The sequence below is a fragment of the Notothenia rossii genome (assembly GCF_949606895.1).
Source record: "Notothenia rossii genome assembly, chromosome: 7".
Classification (NCBI taxonomy): domain Eukaryota; kingdom Metazoa; phylum Chordata; class Actinopteri; order Perciformes; family Nototheniidae; genus Notothenia; species Notothenia rossii.
In genome coordinates, this window is record NC_136905.1 from 14,143,480 (window position 1) to 14,157,032 (window position 13,553).

Sequence of the window (13,553 nt, forward strand, 5' to 3'; positions counted from 1 at the left end):
ATTCAACTCTTGTGAATTTGCCTGTAAGTGTATTTATCAAAATGTCAAACTATTCCTTCAAGGAAGTAGTTTAATCATTTTCAGCAAAAACAACACTTCCTCTCTTCTGTGTCTCAGGGCCAAGTGGTGTTTGACGCCCAGGGATCCAGGATGGCGATGACTCTTATCGAGCAACTGCAAGGTAAAACACTCACTGTCCTCCCACAGATGTTGTTTTGAAGTAAACAATGTCACTTATTAATTTAAAGAAAACATCACAGCTGAGTGTTTCCCTTATGTATCGATTGTTGCTCATTTCAGAGCAAAGCCTCTTTTTTCGGTGAGGGATTGTTGCGGGCTTCTGTGAGATTGGTCTCAATATCCTATAATTGAACATGCGAATGGTCTGATGCAGGATTTTGTTGACTCAAGGCTTAACTCTAATTGGCCACAAACCTCAGTTTTAAGCCGTTTCCTGAACTGGCATCCTATTTGTCACCAGTGAGTTAATGAGTTTCCCCGCACAGGATAAGGGTGAGGATTATTTTCTACCTCTGTTCCCTTTGGCGTCCTAAAGGATGAGGATTTATAATCCTGCCCCTTTCCCCTCACACTCTGTCTCATATTTCCTGTTGTGGTGTCTAGGTAATTTGACATCCACAATGAGACGACCTGACTTGCATCCCTGAGCCACTCGGGGACCTCATCAGTATTCCTGGTCAAGACTGCCACATAAGCTCCTTTTTTCTTCTCTTTCCTCCTTCTTCTCCCCTTGGTACTTCTTTGTTTGTCCTTCTTTATGCAGCTTTTCATTCCTCATTTCTTTTCAGTTCATTGTGTTTATTTCCTGTACCCACGCAAACCATTAATGTGAAAGCACAGGAATAATACAATAATAGCTAAATAGTGGTTTATGAATAGAGTAGTTATGTCAAGTTGTATAGGGATCACGATCCAGGGGAGGAAATTAATTACACAAGCAATACTAATTAAGCTTTCTTTCTTTCCGTGATGTTGTGTCCTTCCTTTCATTCTTTCACTCTATTTTTTTCCTTTTTTTCCTCATCTAGGAGGCAGTTACAAGAAGATCAGTTACTATGACAGCTCCCAGAAGAACCTCTCCTGGTTTGGCAATGATGTTTGGATAGGTAAGATGGAGATCATGACACTGTCTTCACTCAGCTTCCTGCGTCTGTGTTTGTATCCTGTGTGTCAGGCTGTGAGTCAACAGAGTCACATCTTTTGTGCTTTGACATTAGACCTCCTCGGTGCGGCTTGATTTAGCTTCCTAACTGTGTAAAATACATATAATCATGCCGGATTTCTTTCTAACCGCTAGATTGGTTGAAGCTAGTTATTTTGAAGCTGATGCTCGCCCAAAGGGAGCCGCCCACACTCCCACTCTCCAACATGTGTTTAAGTGTTGGTGCAGCAGAAGCTCGGTTATCAAACAGGGCAGAATTAGGTTTGACTAAGCCAGGAGTTTTCAATGTCTGACATTGTGGGTTCAACCGCAGACAAAATCAAGATAACTCAGCCTTCCTAACACTGACCTCTCCCAGTTAGTAAACTGTTGGCTACAAAATTGTTTTACCTTTTAAAAGTATTACGAATTAGCTGTAAGCTGTACCTGTTTGGAATGTACCCATGGATGTACCAACAACTATCACTGGGTTTCTTAACAAAACTGTAAATAAGAGATGATTTTCAGCCAAGTTCTGGGACATAAAGAGTGCCTTTTGTTTCAGATTTCTTGGCAGATTTATATACACTTATTTGTGATGGACATTGGAAATAATGATATCCTCAAGTCACACTCAATAAAATGGAGATGCCTTTGGTTAGAATGTTTCTGTGGGCTTGGATTTGAGTTATGAGTGAGAAAGAGTGCAAGCATGAGGCAAATTGCAGCAATTGTTTGCTAAGGTTATTCAAGTAGAGTTGCCTCCTTGAGCTGTGTGTCACAGCCGCCGCTGCGCAACGACGGCTGACCGAGTTGGTAAGTGGGCCAAGCCAACGGGTCAAATACAATAAATGCCCATCGTTTATAAAACACCGGCATGCTCTTGTTTTTTTCACCTTTGCCTCAAGTCTCTCTCTCATCGCCTTAAGCCTCAAAACCAGAATAAGAGTTTGCTTTTACGCCATTCTGCTGAAAAGGCTGGAGCCCAGGTCACACAAACCTTCTCTTCTAACTCCTGCTGCCTGTATTCTAGTTTTCTGTGAAAACCTTTTACTGCTGATTTTGCTCAGACACCAAGACCAATTCTGTGGTTGTTTACTGGTCCGTCCCTCCCTGGAGAGGTGACATACTTGTGCCTGGACAGACTTTGCCACTAATCAATCCTGTACGCCTCAGTGGTCCGTAGAGAGCCGCCTTTTTTTAGGCCTTTAAAGAAACGATCAGTTGCCAAGCTTTAACTTAACCCAGTAGAGGTAGTGATTCCAGGTCAGCATCGGTGGCGAGGGATGGGTGACCTGTATGCACACAGGAAACATGTCCTCCATCAGTTTGCCGTGTTGCAACGTGACAGGCTCTGTGTTAGCCCAGTTAACAACACCTGGATAGAAACCGACTGGCTCTCCTACCTATCAGAGACGGGTTGTGTTGCCGTGCTTCCAGAGGTGGAAGAAGTACTCTACTTTTACTTAAAATAAATAAAATATCTGTTTAAAAATACTCCGTTACAAGTAAAAGTGCTGCATTTTAAGTCTTACTTAAGTAAAAGTACAAAAGTATTGACATTAAAATATACTCAAGTACCAAAAGTAAAAGCACCTATTGTGCAAAATGTCCCATTTTCTAATCATATATATGAAATTACTGGAGTATAACTATTGCTGCGTTAATGTGTTCATTACAGCTGCTAAAGGTGCAGGGACTTTGAATTATATTCTACCGCTCACATCTTAACCTATAATTATATTATTTATTTGTTTATTTATATATTGAATTAACTACTAATAATTCTAATTTGTAAACTAAATAGTAACTAATTTAGTCTAAGTCTTCCAAATTGAAGTGCAGTAGTATAAAGAAGCATCAAATAAAAATACTCAATTTGATTACTTAATTACAATATTTGAGTAAATGGACTTCAATACATTGGAGCATGATTTGATCTGATGCTGTTTACCAAACAAAGACACATTCATCTGACATCTACCCGTTGAGAGGAAATGAGTAATTTCCTGCTTTCTGTCAGTTGGGGTACGTTTCTTCGACAGTTGGGGCGCGCTTGATTTGCTCCAAGCTGACAGGCTGGAGTACACAGGGGTTTTTTCTCAACTTCACCCCGCCACTTGTTTTCCTGCGTGTTTACCAGGCGTCTCCCTTACCTCCTTTTCTCACTCTCACTCCACGGTCGCCCTAACAACCACTTCAGCTCAGCTCTTCTTCTAATCGCTGTGGCAACTGTTATAGAGCTGGGTCTCCATGGCAACACCCTGTCCTGATTCCTTGATCAAGGACGGAGGAGGGTTTAAATAGTGCTGCGCGTCGACTGAATGGACCGTGGACAAATGCACACACATATGAACACACACGCAGTATTAGTTATGCTGTTTCATGCTGTGCACTAATTCATTCACATATTCTGTGCGTAGCATTCACTTTAATGCATATCATTATAGTAATAAAAGTGGGCTTTATGTTAAATGATGTGCTAACCAGCTGAATTCAAAGGGGGCACACGAAACAATACAATTAAACAGGAGAGAATAAAAAGAATGCGATTTAAATAACATTAAACTAAATAACACAGCTTTTAGTCATATTTAATAAAAGCAAGGTTATAGACTTTAGAAAAGCGAGATTAAAAACATGGGATATTTCAACCAAGTCTCACAAAAAAACGTGTAATAACTACGTTGGTCCACAACTTGGGACGTAGTATTTCTACAAAAACGTTTTTTTTCACCATTCATTTCCAATGGCTGGCGTCTATGTCACGTGATCTTCAAATTTCTCCCTGCAGAAAAAAAACATGGCCGACATTCGTTTTATTCTCGATGGAAAACGCCTATTTTAAGGTTAGTTTGGCCATTAAAATGCGTTTTGATGTCATTTGATGCAAGAAATATGAGTTGTTATTTCAGATTATGTGTGCAGTGGATGCACATGATCTTTAGTTTGCTAGTTATTACGAAGATTACTTCAGGAAATTGTGTCCATTCAACGTTTTCATTGTTACCAAGGTGATTGCTATAGGGACGCTGCTATCTATATTATTTCTGTTATGTTGTGTAACTGTTTAATGGTGTTATCTTTATTGCTACCCCCTTCCCCGTCCATTTATAGTGTTGGTCCACAGCGCAAACATATTAGTTTAACAAAATCCGCATCTAAAATGGTGGCATAGATACGTTATTTTCCCCTGTGCGATTCTCCAACCCAGTCTCACATCTCACATCACATCGTCATAAACAAATACCGGAAACAGACCGAAAACATTTAAAAAAAAAAAAAAAAACTTTATTCCTAGTGTGCTTGCTTTTCTCTTTGAAAGTCATCACATAACGGCATTGTAATACACGGTTCGGCTGCATTAAATATTACATATCTGCCGTAGTTCTCTATTTATAGAACCCTGATGAGAAGACTTCTAGACAAACATGAGGAACTGCCATCAACACTGAAAACGTGACGTGGATCATAAATATATCAGCAATTAAACAACATCTTACATTTCTTTTCACACAATACGTCTCCTCGCAGTATCAACGCTAATTCGGCTGACTTTTATCTTTGATCCAATTGGTAGATAGGCTGTATTTACTATTTACACCATAACGGTGCACAGCTGATATAAAGGGACACCTAGTGGTTAAAGCATGTTATTGAATTTCATTATTTTTATTATTAGATATTAATAGGATCCCTATAAAGTATATTCATTACTCGTTATTCTCTACTAATAGTTAATTAAAGACTGTATATAATGACTATTTTGCATATCCCTTTCAAGATTAAAAGATTTTCTAAGGTTTATTGACATATCATATTATACACAACTACGGTGTAGTTATGCATTGAATGAAAAACTTGGGTCGCAGGTTCCTCAACAGTGCATTACATGACATCTATCAATATGTGTGTATACCTCCAGCAATGTTATGTTGAAGCACTTATTTTAACTGATATTATGCATATGTATTATACTCTTATAAGATGTATGTAGATAGTATAAGAAATGTGCAGAATATGACAGTTTAATGGTGGAGGTATACACACATATTGATAGATGTCTTGTAATGCACTGTTGAGGAACCTGCGACCCAAGTTTTTCATCTCCGACCTTGTCAGGTGTTGAACAATCAATAAATAAAGAACACAGAATTATTAAATATAAAACATAGAATTTGTGTGATTATATTAAATGATTTACAAATAAACACCACTGCATATTTACAACTGTTGCACATGCTGATTCCAACTTGGGATCAATAAAGTATATCTTATCTTAAGATGATCGATGGCTACTGCCATATTTGCAAAATTTGCCTCTGAACCTTGACAAGTGCATGTTTCAGGCTTATCAATTAACAACAGGAGGGGTCACAAACATAAGACCAGCTGTTAAATAAAGCTCTTCTGACCTTAGCTGGCATGTGGGTATTAATGCTGCCCATTATGGGCACAAGCAATTTTCACCCATTTATTAATTATATGTTTTAAATTTGAGTGTTCCTATCCCCTAAACCTCCAGGGATGTACACAGTTTAATACTGGCAACTTCTTATTATGGGAAATACGAAAACATCTTTTAAAACTACAATTCCCAGTAGAGACTGAAATAACAACTCATATTTCTCGCATCAAATGACATCAAAACGCATTTTAATGGCCAAACTAACCTTAAAATAGGCATTTTCCACCGAGAATAAAACGAATGTCGGCCATGTTCTTTTTTTCTGCATGGAGAAATTTGAAGATCACATGACATAGATGCCAGCCATTGGAAATGAATGGTGAAATTTTTTTTAGGGATCTGACAATTTCAGAGGCGTTTTTGTAGAAATACTGCGTCCCAAGTTGTGGACCAAAGTAGTTATTACACGTTTTTTTGTGAGACTGGGTTGGATATTTATGAGACAGTTGTTGATTTGCAGGTTAATAGCTTGTGGGAAAAGAGCTTTGAGGAAGGCCGAAAAAAAGAAATATTAAATTAATGTTTGCAGGGTTGTATGTTTATTTATCAGACAGCATTGTTATAATTTTCTTCTCATCTCTAGAGCATTGTTTGTAAATTCTTGCTTCATTTTGGCCCTTTAAGTGCTCTCCTTTCCTGTTTTTCTCAAATCACTGGCAGCATCTGTCACGTTTAATGCTACCTTTGTAAAACACATATATGTGACGAGTATGGTCACTGCACATTTGTGGAACTGAATCCTTTCATGTTGCTCGTATAGGAGATATGCTGCAAATTGCACAGATGGACAAACATTTTCATATACAACATCTTCTTTATGTCACGTGAAAAAGGTGGAACGCTTACGTTGTAGCATATCTGCAGGTCTTGAAAAGTCTTAAAGGTGCCCTATTGTGCTCTTTTCAAGTTAATATTGGTATTTTGTCCCTCTACTGTGACATGTTTCCATGCTTTAATGTTCAAAAAGTGTGTTATTTTTCTCATGCTGCCTGTGCTGCAGCACCTCACTCTGTCTGAAACCAGAGCCCAGTGTGCTCTGATTGGTTAGCTGGCTTGCTTTGCTATGATCAGCCAACTGCTTGGAGATTTCCCGCCCCTTAGCCTATACATACAAGGTGTTGAAGCGCTAGCCAATAGAAGTGTTACGTAGTGATGTCATATATGTTATGGAAGCATAAAAGGGCCTCTTTAAAAAGACTTATGTTTAGTTTCCAAAATATTGAGTTTTGTCTGGCATATAGTAGTTCTACTAACAATAAAGTTAATCGTTTCATAATATGCAACTGTTGAATTCAGGAAATAATTGTAATTTATACAGAATACTCAGAAATGTGACATACTGATTAATAATTCTAGGCCATATGTTTCCTACTGGATTTCCATCAGACTCTAATTTAATACCGGTTTCAGGGTCATACGTTGGCAAGCATGATCCTGAAATAAATTGCTGTAGATGTGGCATTAAAAAGGTCTTTACAAAGTTTAAAATGGAAATCTGTAAACCCTGCAGAGCTATTTTATGTCGTCATACCTCAGCTGAAACAACACACACGACGGTGGTGTGACGACAGTGACAATGATCTAAACAGAGAGCATGATGGGAGTGTTGGTTTGACACTGCGACCCCCGAGGGGACGACACCCCGACACTTCCCTCTGACATCTGACGCATCAGCTTCACGCCAGGCTGACACTCCTACTCTGCTTCCCCCCTGACATGCAGACAAACACTCTGTCACCCTCTATTTCAATCTCTCTCACACACACACACACACACACACACACACACACACACACACACACACACACACACACACACACACACACACACACACACACACACACACACACACACACACACACACACACACACACACAGACTCACACACACACACACACACACACACACACACACACACACACATACACACACACACACGCACACACACACACACACACACACACTTAATCATACTGTAGATTCATTCATTCCACAGGCCATAAGACTGTTAAACACCTGAACTTTTGAAACAACATCCATAACATTCATCTGTTTGCAACTTACAAAAACAATTGATCTAATATATCATATTCCAATGACTTGTATATGGACTGTTCTGCACTATTTCTATTCTATTTTATTTGTATTTGCTTGTACTATTTCATCAGTTTTATTGTGTTGCACTGTTGGAGGAGCCTCTCACCTAAGTCATTGACATAACTACACTGTAGCTATGTACAAATGACAATAAAAGCCTTGAATCTTGTTTGCACACATAAATGTCCCCATGCACTCACTCTTGAGCATTCATGCTTATTACTGTATAGGTGCTTATTGTGAATACGGTATATATACAGGCACAGTCCTTATTGGCACATTCAGGAGTGCACACATGGACACACACACACACACACACACACACACACACACACACACACACACACACACACACACACACACACACACACACACAAATCAGTCCTAGATTTAGCAGACGGACAGTCGGAGGCTGTTGAGGGTGAACCGAGGCTCCCTGTCCATCTGCCACTCTTTGAACTCTTCTCGCTGAGGAATCCAAAAGCAGCACAAGCATAACTAAGGGGGTCGTTCACATAAACACACACACACTTTTTACTCTTAATTAACACCAAAGGTTTCTATTTGCTTACAACTTTACTGTAGTCACCAAATTAGCATTGGCATGGCTGTATATTGGCTGTGCTTCAGCCTTACCAATATTGCATGGACGTTTTGGAGTTTATGTACTGAAGCTAACCCGCTGTCTGTGTACATGTGTATGTTATCTACTGAACTGGACCAGTGGTGAAGGAAATATGCACACTATTGACTTCAGTGAAATAACAATACCAGTGTAAAAATACTCCATTCAAAGTAAAAGTTGTTGAAATGTCACTTCAGTGGAAGTGTCGATGTATTAGCAACAAAAAAGTGTCTACTGTTAAATGTATTAATGTTATATAATTGGAGTCATTGTAATTGTTGTATTAATATGTGAGCGGTACTTCAATGTCGTTGTTGGTCAAGGTGGAGCTACTTTTAACTACTTCATGCTTTTTCTAGATTTATCTGTAATAGATCATACTTAATTAGCAGAGCATATGTTCAATATTGAAAAGCTTCAAAATTCTTAATGTGTTCTATAAAAAATTCCATATATGTCACTGAAACGTAGTGCAGTTGTCTAATTATCTCTCTTTTCTTTCAGGTGCTGGACCTCCGGCCGATCGGACAGTGGTGATCGAAGAGTACCGCTATTTGTCCCAGAAGCTGTTTGCAGCTTTGTCCGTTTTCGCTGGCCTCGGCATCCTGTTCGGCATCGTCTGTCTGACCTTCAACATCTACAACGGAAACGTCCGGTGAGTTGACTAACAGGACATATTATTGTTTAAATCACAGCCCCAATGGTCAGCTGTAGTTCTCTCATTCATTGGGGCTATAAGTGTGTCAGCTAGTGAATAGTCAATGGACAGAAAAGGAACATTTGGAGAATCAATGAATCGTCGATTTTTAAGCAAAACTCCCAAACAGTGATTTTATCTTTTCAAATGTGATAATCTTTTGCTTTTCTTGGTCTTACAATAAAGTAGATTTAATATATTTGCCTTTTAAACTGTTGGCTGAACAAATAAGACATTTTTAAAGCAATGGGCTTTAAGAATTTGTCAGGAGTATCTTACAGTAAACTGACTTCTGATATTTTGTTGACCAAACATTTAACCAATTCCTCAAGAAAATGATCAGCAGATGAAGTTGAAAACATCTTTGAAAAAAAAAGATGTTGTCCTATTCATCGTTATATTATAATATATCTTTCATGTTGACTGCTTCGAGGAATTGTGAAAGTAAATGTGTCCTTCAGAGAACGAGGTCATCAATAAAGGGATTTTTGGAGAAAAGGAAAATTGATAGATAAACTAAGTTGGGCCTCGGAGGTTAAATGTATTTCATTGTTACATCAAGGTCAGCTGTTTGTGCAGCAGTGAATGGGAAGAACATCCTGTATCAACACCCATCTGCTCCATCAGAGCAGGTCACTGTGGAGGCTCCGTGTGTGAATGGGAGTTTTTGTAAGCTGTGAAAAAAGAATTCACCTGTTCAACAGAGAACCTCACCTCTGTTGGGGTTAATGTAAATGCTGAAAGGCATCGCTGACTCTCGAGTTCAGTGAATCCAAAGTTATCTGGGTGTGGCGTTTTCCATCTGGTATCGTTGTCATAGCTTAAGCTTAGCCCTAGACCAAATGCAAATAGACCTCCTTTAAAAACTGCCTTTTCATCTCGGATTTCTAAGCTTATTATATTTCTGTGAACCCGCCGCAGCATATCTCTGATTTCTTTTTAACAAAGTATTTTTGTGTTTGACTGAGGTCAAAGGGATTTAAAGTCCCACAAGTCCACGAGCTTATCAGGAGTTTTTCCTAAAGCTGGAAAAGGTTTGTTTCGTTTGGGATCTCAGACTGGCTTTGGTGTGCCAGTCAGGCCTTCCTCTGGCTTTGATTATATTTCAGAAACAGTTTCACGAGGGCTGATTTTAGCAGCCAAAACAGTATGAGTCAGATCAAATCAAATGTATTCTGTAAGCTGTTTTCACAAAAAGACTTTGCCGCCAACTGCCTTGTGAGAGACAAAAAAACATAACAATTTTGGGAACAAAGAAAAGTGAAAAACAATAGATGTTGTTTTTAATCATAGCCCTGTATCAAATGGCAATGCTCAATAATTGTCCTCTGAATATGCAGCTCCCTTTGGTTTTTGGAGAGCTTTATTAAGAATTTCAACCTCAAAATGTGCAAAATAAATGAGAAACATCCCAAAATACTGTGAAGAAATATCCATGTGTCTTGTTTCCATGTAAGGGCTCATGGAAAACAGTTTTTGCTAAATAAATCATATTTTTGGATTTCAATACAAACATGTGTGGTTAAGCAAAGGTTTGACAAAAACACTATTAATATTAACCATTTGATAAATATGCCAATTGATATGATCTTCTAATGTGTCCAGGGAAGCTACAGTTCAGTTTGATCCCAGAAAATCTCACAGTGATCTAAAACATCATCATCATCATCATCATCATGACCCAATGTTGGTCCTTGAAGATCAAACACAAAACATATTCAATTCCCAGAGACATGAACATGCAAGAGGAAAATATTCTTCTAGCTCGGATTCAAAGCAACCACTAGACATGGTGCAAACAAGCGGAAGAAAGCAGCACTCCACATGAGAAAATATCTCCTGCAATGCACTGAACATCACATATGCATGGTGTGTAACAGCATTAAAGGTTTCTCTGAGGTATCAAAAGGTTGGATTGGGGCCAGTGTGTGTGTGTGTGTGTGTGTGTGTGTGTGTGTGTGTGTGTGTGTGTGTGTGTGTGTGTGTGTGTGTGTGTGTGTGTGTGTGTGTGTGTGTGTGTGTGTGTGTGTGTGTGTGTGTGTGTGTGTGTGTGTGTGTGTGTGTGTGTGTGTGTGTGTGTGTGTGTGTGTGTGTGTGTGTGTGTGTGTGTGTGTGTGTGTGTGTGTGTGTTAATGTTTGTTTGTATGCAGGCTGTACATAGTGTTGCTGTGCAGTAAATAAGCAGTGTGGCCTTGGGCAACACAATGGCAGGTCAGCAGGATGAAAGAACCAAAGGACACACCTTCTGCTGCAGGAAGAGCTGGAGCTGAGGGCCAGAGGGAAACTGCTTCCCTTGGTGTTATCATAAAGTGTAGAAAATATCAAAACACCCCAATCTGGAGTCTTTGAGAGTATTATAATAGTGAGGTTTTCTCTATAGCAGCATGTATAAAACACTTGGTAGAAGTCCCCAGTGGAGGAACGTAACTAAGTACATTTCCTTAAATACTGTGCTTCACTTTTTCCATTGTGTTCTTGATAAAATGTTCCAAATATATTTGCCCATGCACGAAAACCTCTTTGGAAAATATTGTACTGTTTACTTAATTGGTCTGTCGGCTTAATTCACACTTCAGATATACATTTGGTGTAACCTTTCTGTCCAGTAACCCAGTATAAGTCCAGTTTTTTTTATTTGGGTATTTCTGAGAAACTGAAAGATTAAGTGTACATTTAATAACTTTGACAAAACATGATCACACATCCATTAAACTGATTTTTTTGGAATAATAGTGATAATTCAACTTTATCAACAGACATTTGTAAAGTTACATTTTCTCCTAGTTTTCCAATATCGTTTTGGATCAGTTTATCTAACAAAGATTTATTTCATTATTAATCACCCAGCTTTAAGCAGATCATGCACTTTCTTTCTGCATTGCATTGTGGGAATAACCATTACTAATTAACCAAACACTGTCTCATTTGAGTATGCTTGAGTTTATTAACTTAAACGGTTTAGTTTGGTTTTCGGTTTCACAAATGTCCTTTTTTTCTACATTTTTTTTCTAAAACATTTGTAACAATTACACTTATGAGACAAATGACTATCAATCCCTCATCCAAGGAAATGCATTTTGCTGTCTGAATTAGAAAATACAGATGATAAAATATGAATTTAAAGGAAACAATGAACAGCAATTGATAACATTTCTGCGAGCAGACAGCCAGGTCACCTACACAATTAACCTCTGTTTACCTTCAAATTGACCATTCGTGCCTCTAAGCAGAAATTGTAATTACCAGTGTGTTTATTTCCCTGAATGTGTTTGTTTCCCTGTCCTCATGTGTGAATCTGTCACTGTTCCAGGTACATCCAGAACTCTCAGCCGTACCTGAACAACATGACAGCGGTGGGCTGCATGATGGCTCTGGCTGCTGTGTTCCCGCTGGGGATTGATGGTCACCACGTCCACAGATCTCAGTTCCCCGTCGTCTGCCAGGTAACAGGAGAGACAGAGAGACAGACAGAGGGAGGAAACAGCTAGAGGGCAGGATGAGGAGGAGGGCTGCATATTGTCTGCAAATAATTGGTTTCATTGACTTGATGTTTGTACCCAACAACTCATTTTGATTACAGGACTTGTTGAAAATGAGCTCAGAGGAGGAAGCAATTAAACTCAGATTGTTATGGTTTTTTAATCCATTTGTTCATCTTTACCTTTGAAATAGTAGTGACAAATATAATTCCTGTTGCCTTGGTAATGAAAACCCAACCCAGTCCAACTGAGATTAGATAGATATTATTAGATATACTTTATTGAGCTTTTACTCAAGCCTAAATATGTTGTTACAGAATCAGTTTGTTTAACATTAAAATACAAATACATAAAAAGTGGAATAGAGAATTAACAATTCAAAATGAAATGAAAATGAAAATAGTATATCAAATTTAAACAATATAAAATATTCTGGATAATAAAACAATTCTTTAAAAAAATCCAAAATCCAACAGGAGCATAGACATACTGTATATACATAAATTACATTAACATTTAAAAAATAAATGATACATATCAGTTGAGAAAGAGTTTAACAAACAGTGCTTTCCCCTTCCCCATTACCCAACTGAGATAGACTTGCATTCAATTTCAGGACTTCAATATAAAGTATTCATCTTATTCGAGCTGTTATCATTTAAAGTTTGGGAATTTCCTCTCATTTCACAGTTTTTGACCGTATCACATTGTGTTAAAATTGAGTTTAATTGTGTTCCAGCTTTTAAACAAAGCTTTTTGAACTCCACGCTGAGTGAAATGCAAAGAAATCAATGTTTTTATGGCGGCACTTTTCCATCAGAGTGGAAAATTCTACATCTACTGTGCATCATGTTTCCCAACAATTCTCACTCATTTGATATCTGTGAGCCTTTTGGCATGACAACTGATCTTAAAATACCATCACAATGTCTGGATGCACAGCAGGAAGTTGTAGAGGCTGGTCCACCCGCATCAACACGTAGCATCTCAAAGTTTAAAATGTCGACAGTCTTTAAGAGTGTACC

General features: G+C 38.4%; 1 protein-coding gene across 1 annotated transcript in view; it reads left to right on the plus strand.

Annotated features, from left to right (window-relative positions):
- Nucleotides 1–13,553, plus strand: part of gabbr1a (gamma-aminobutyric acid (GABA) B receptor, 1a) — a 69,956-nt gene that overhangs the window by 41,456 nt on the left and 14,947 nt on the right. Inside the window, exons 14-17 of the mRNA XM_079692354.1 lie at nt 118–181; nt 1,050–1,127; nt 8,857–9,007; nt 12,360–12,492. Of these exons, the coding sequence (XP_079548480.1) occupies nt 118–181; nt 1,050–1,127; nt 8,857–9,007; nt 12,360–12,492 (426 nt within the window). The remainder of the gene's footprint in view (nt 1–117; nt 182–1,049; nt 1,128–8,856; nt 9,008–12,359; nt 12,493–13,553) is intronic.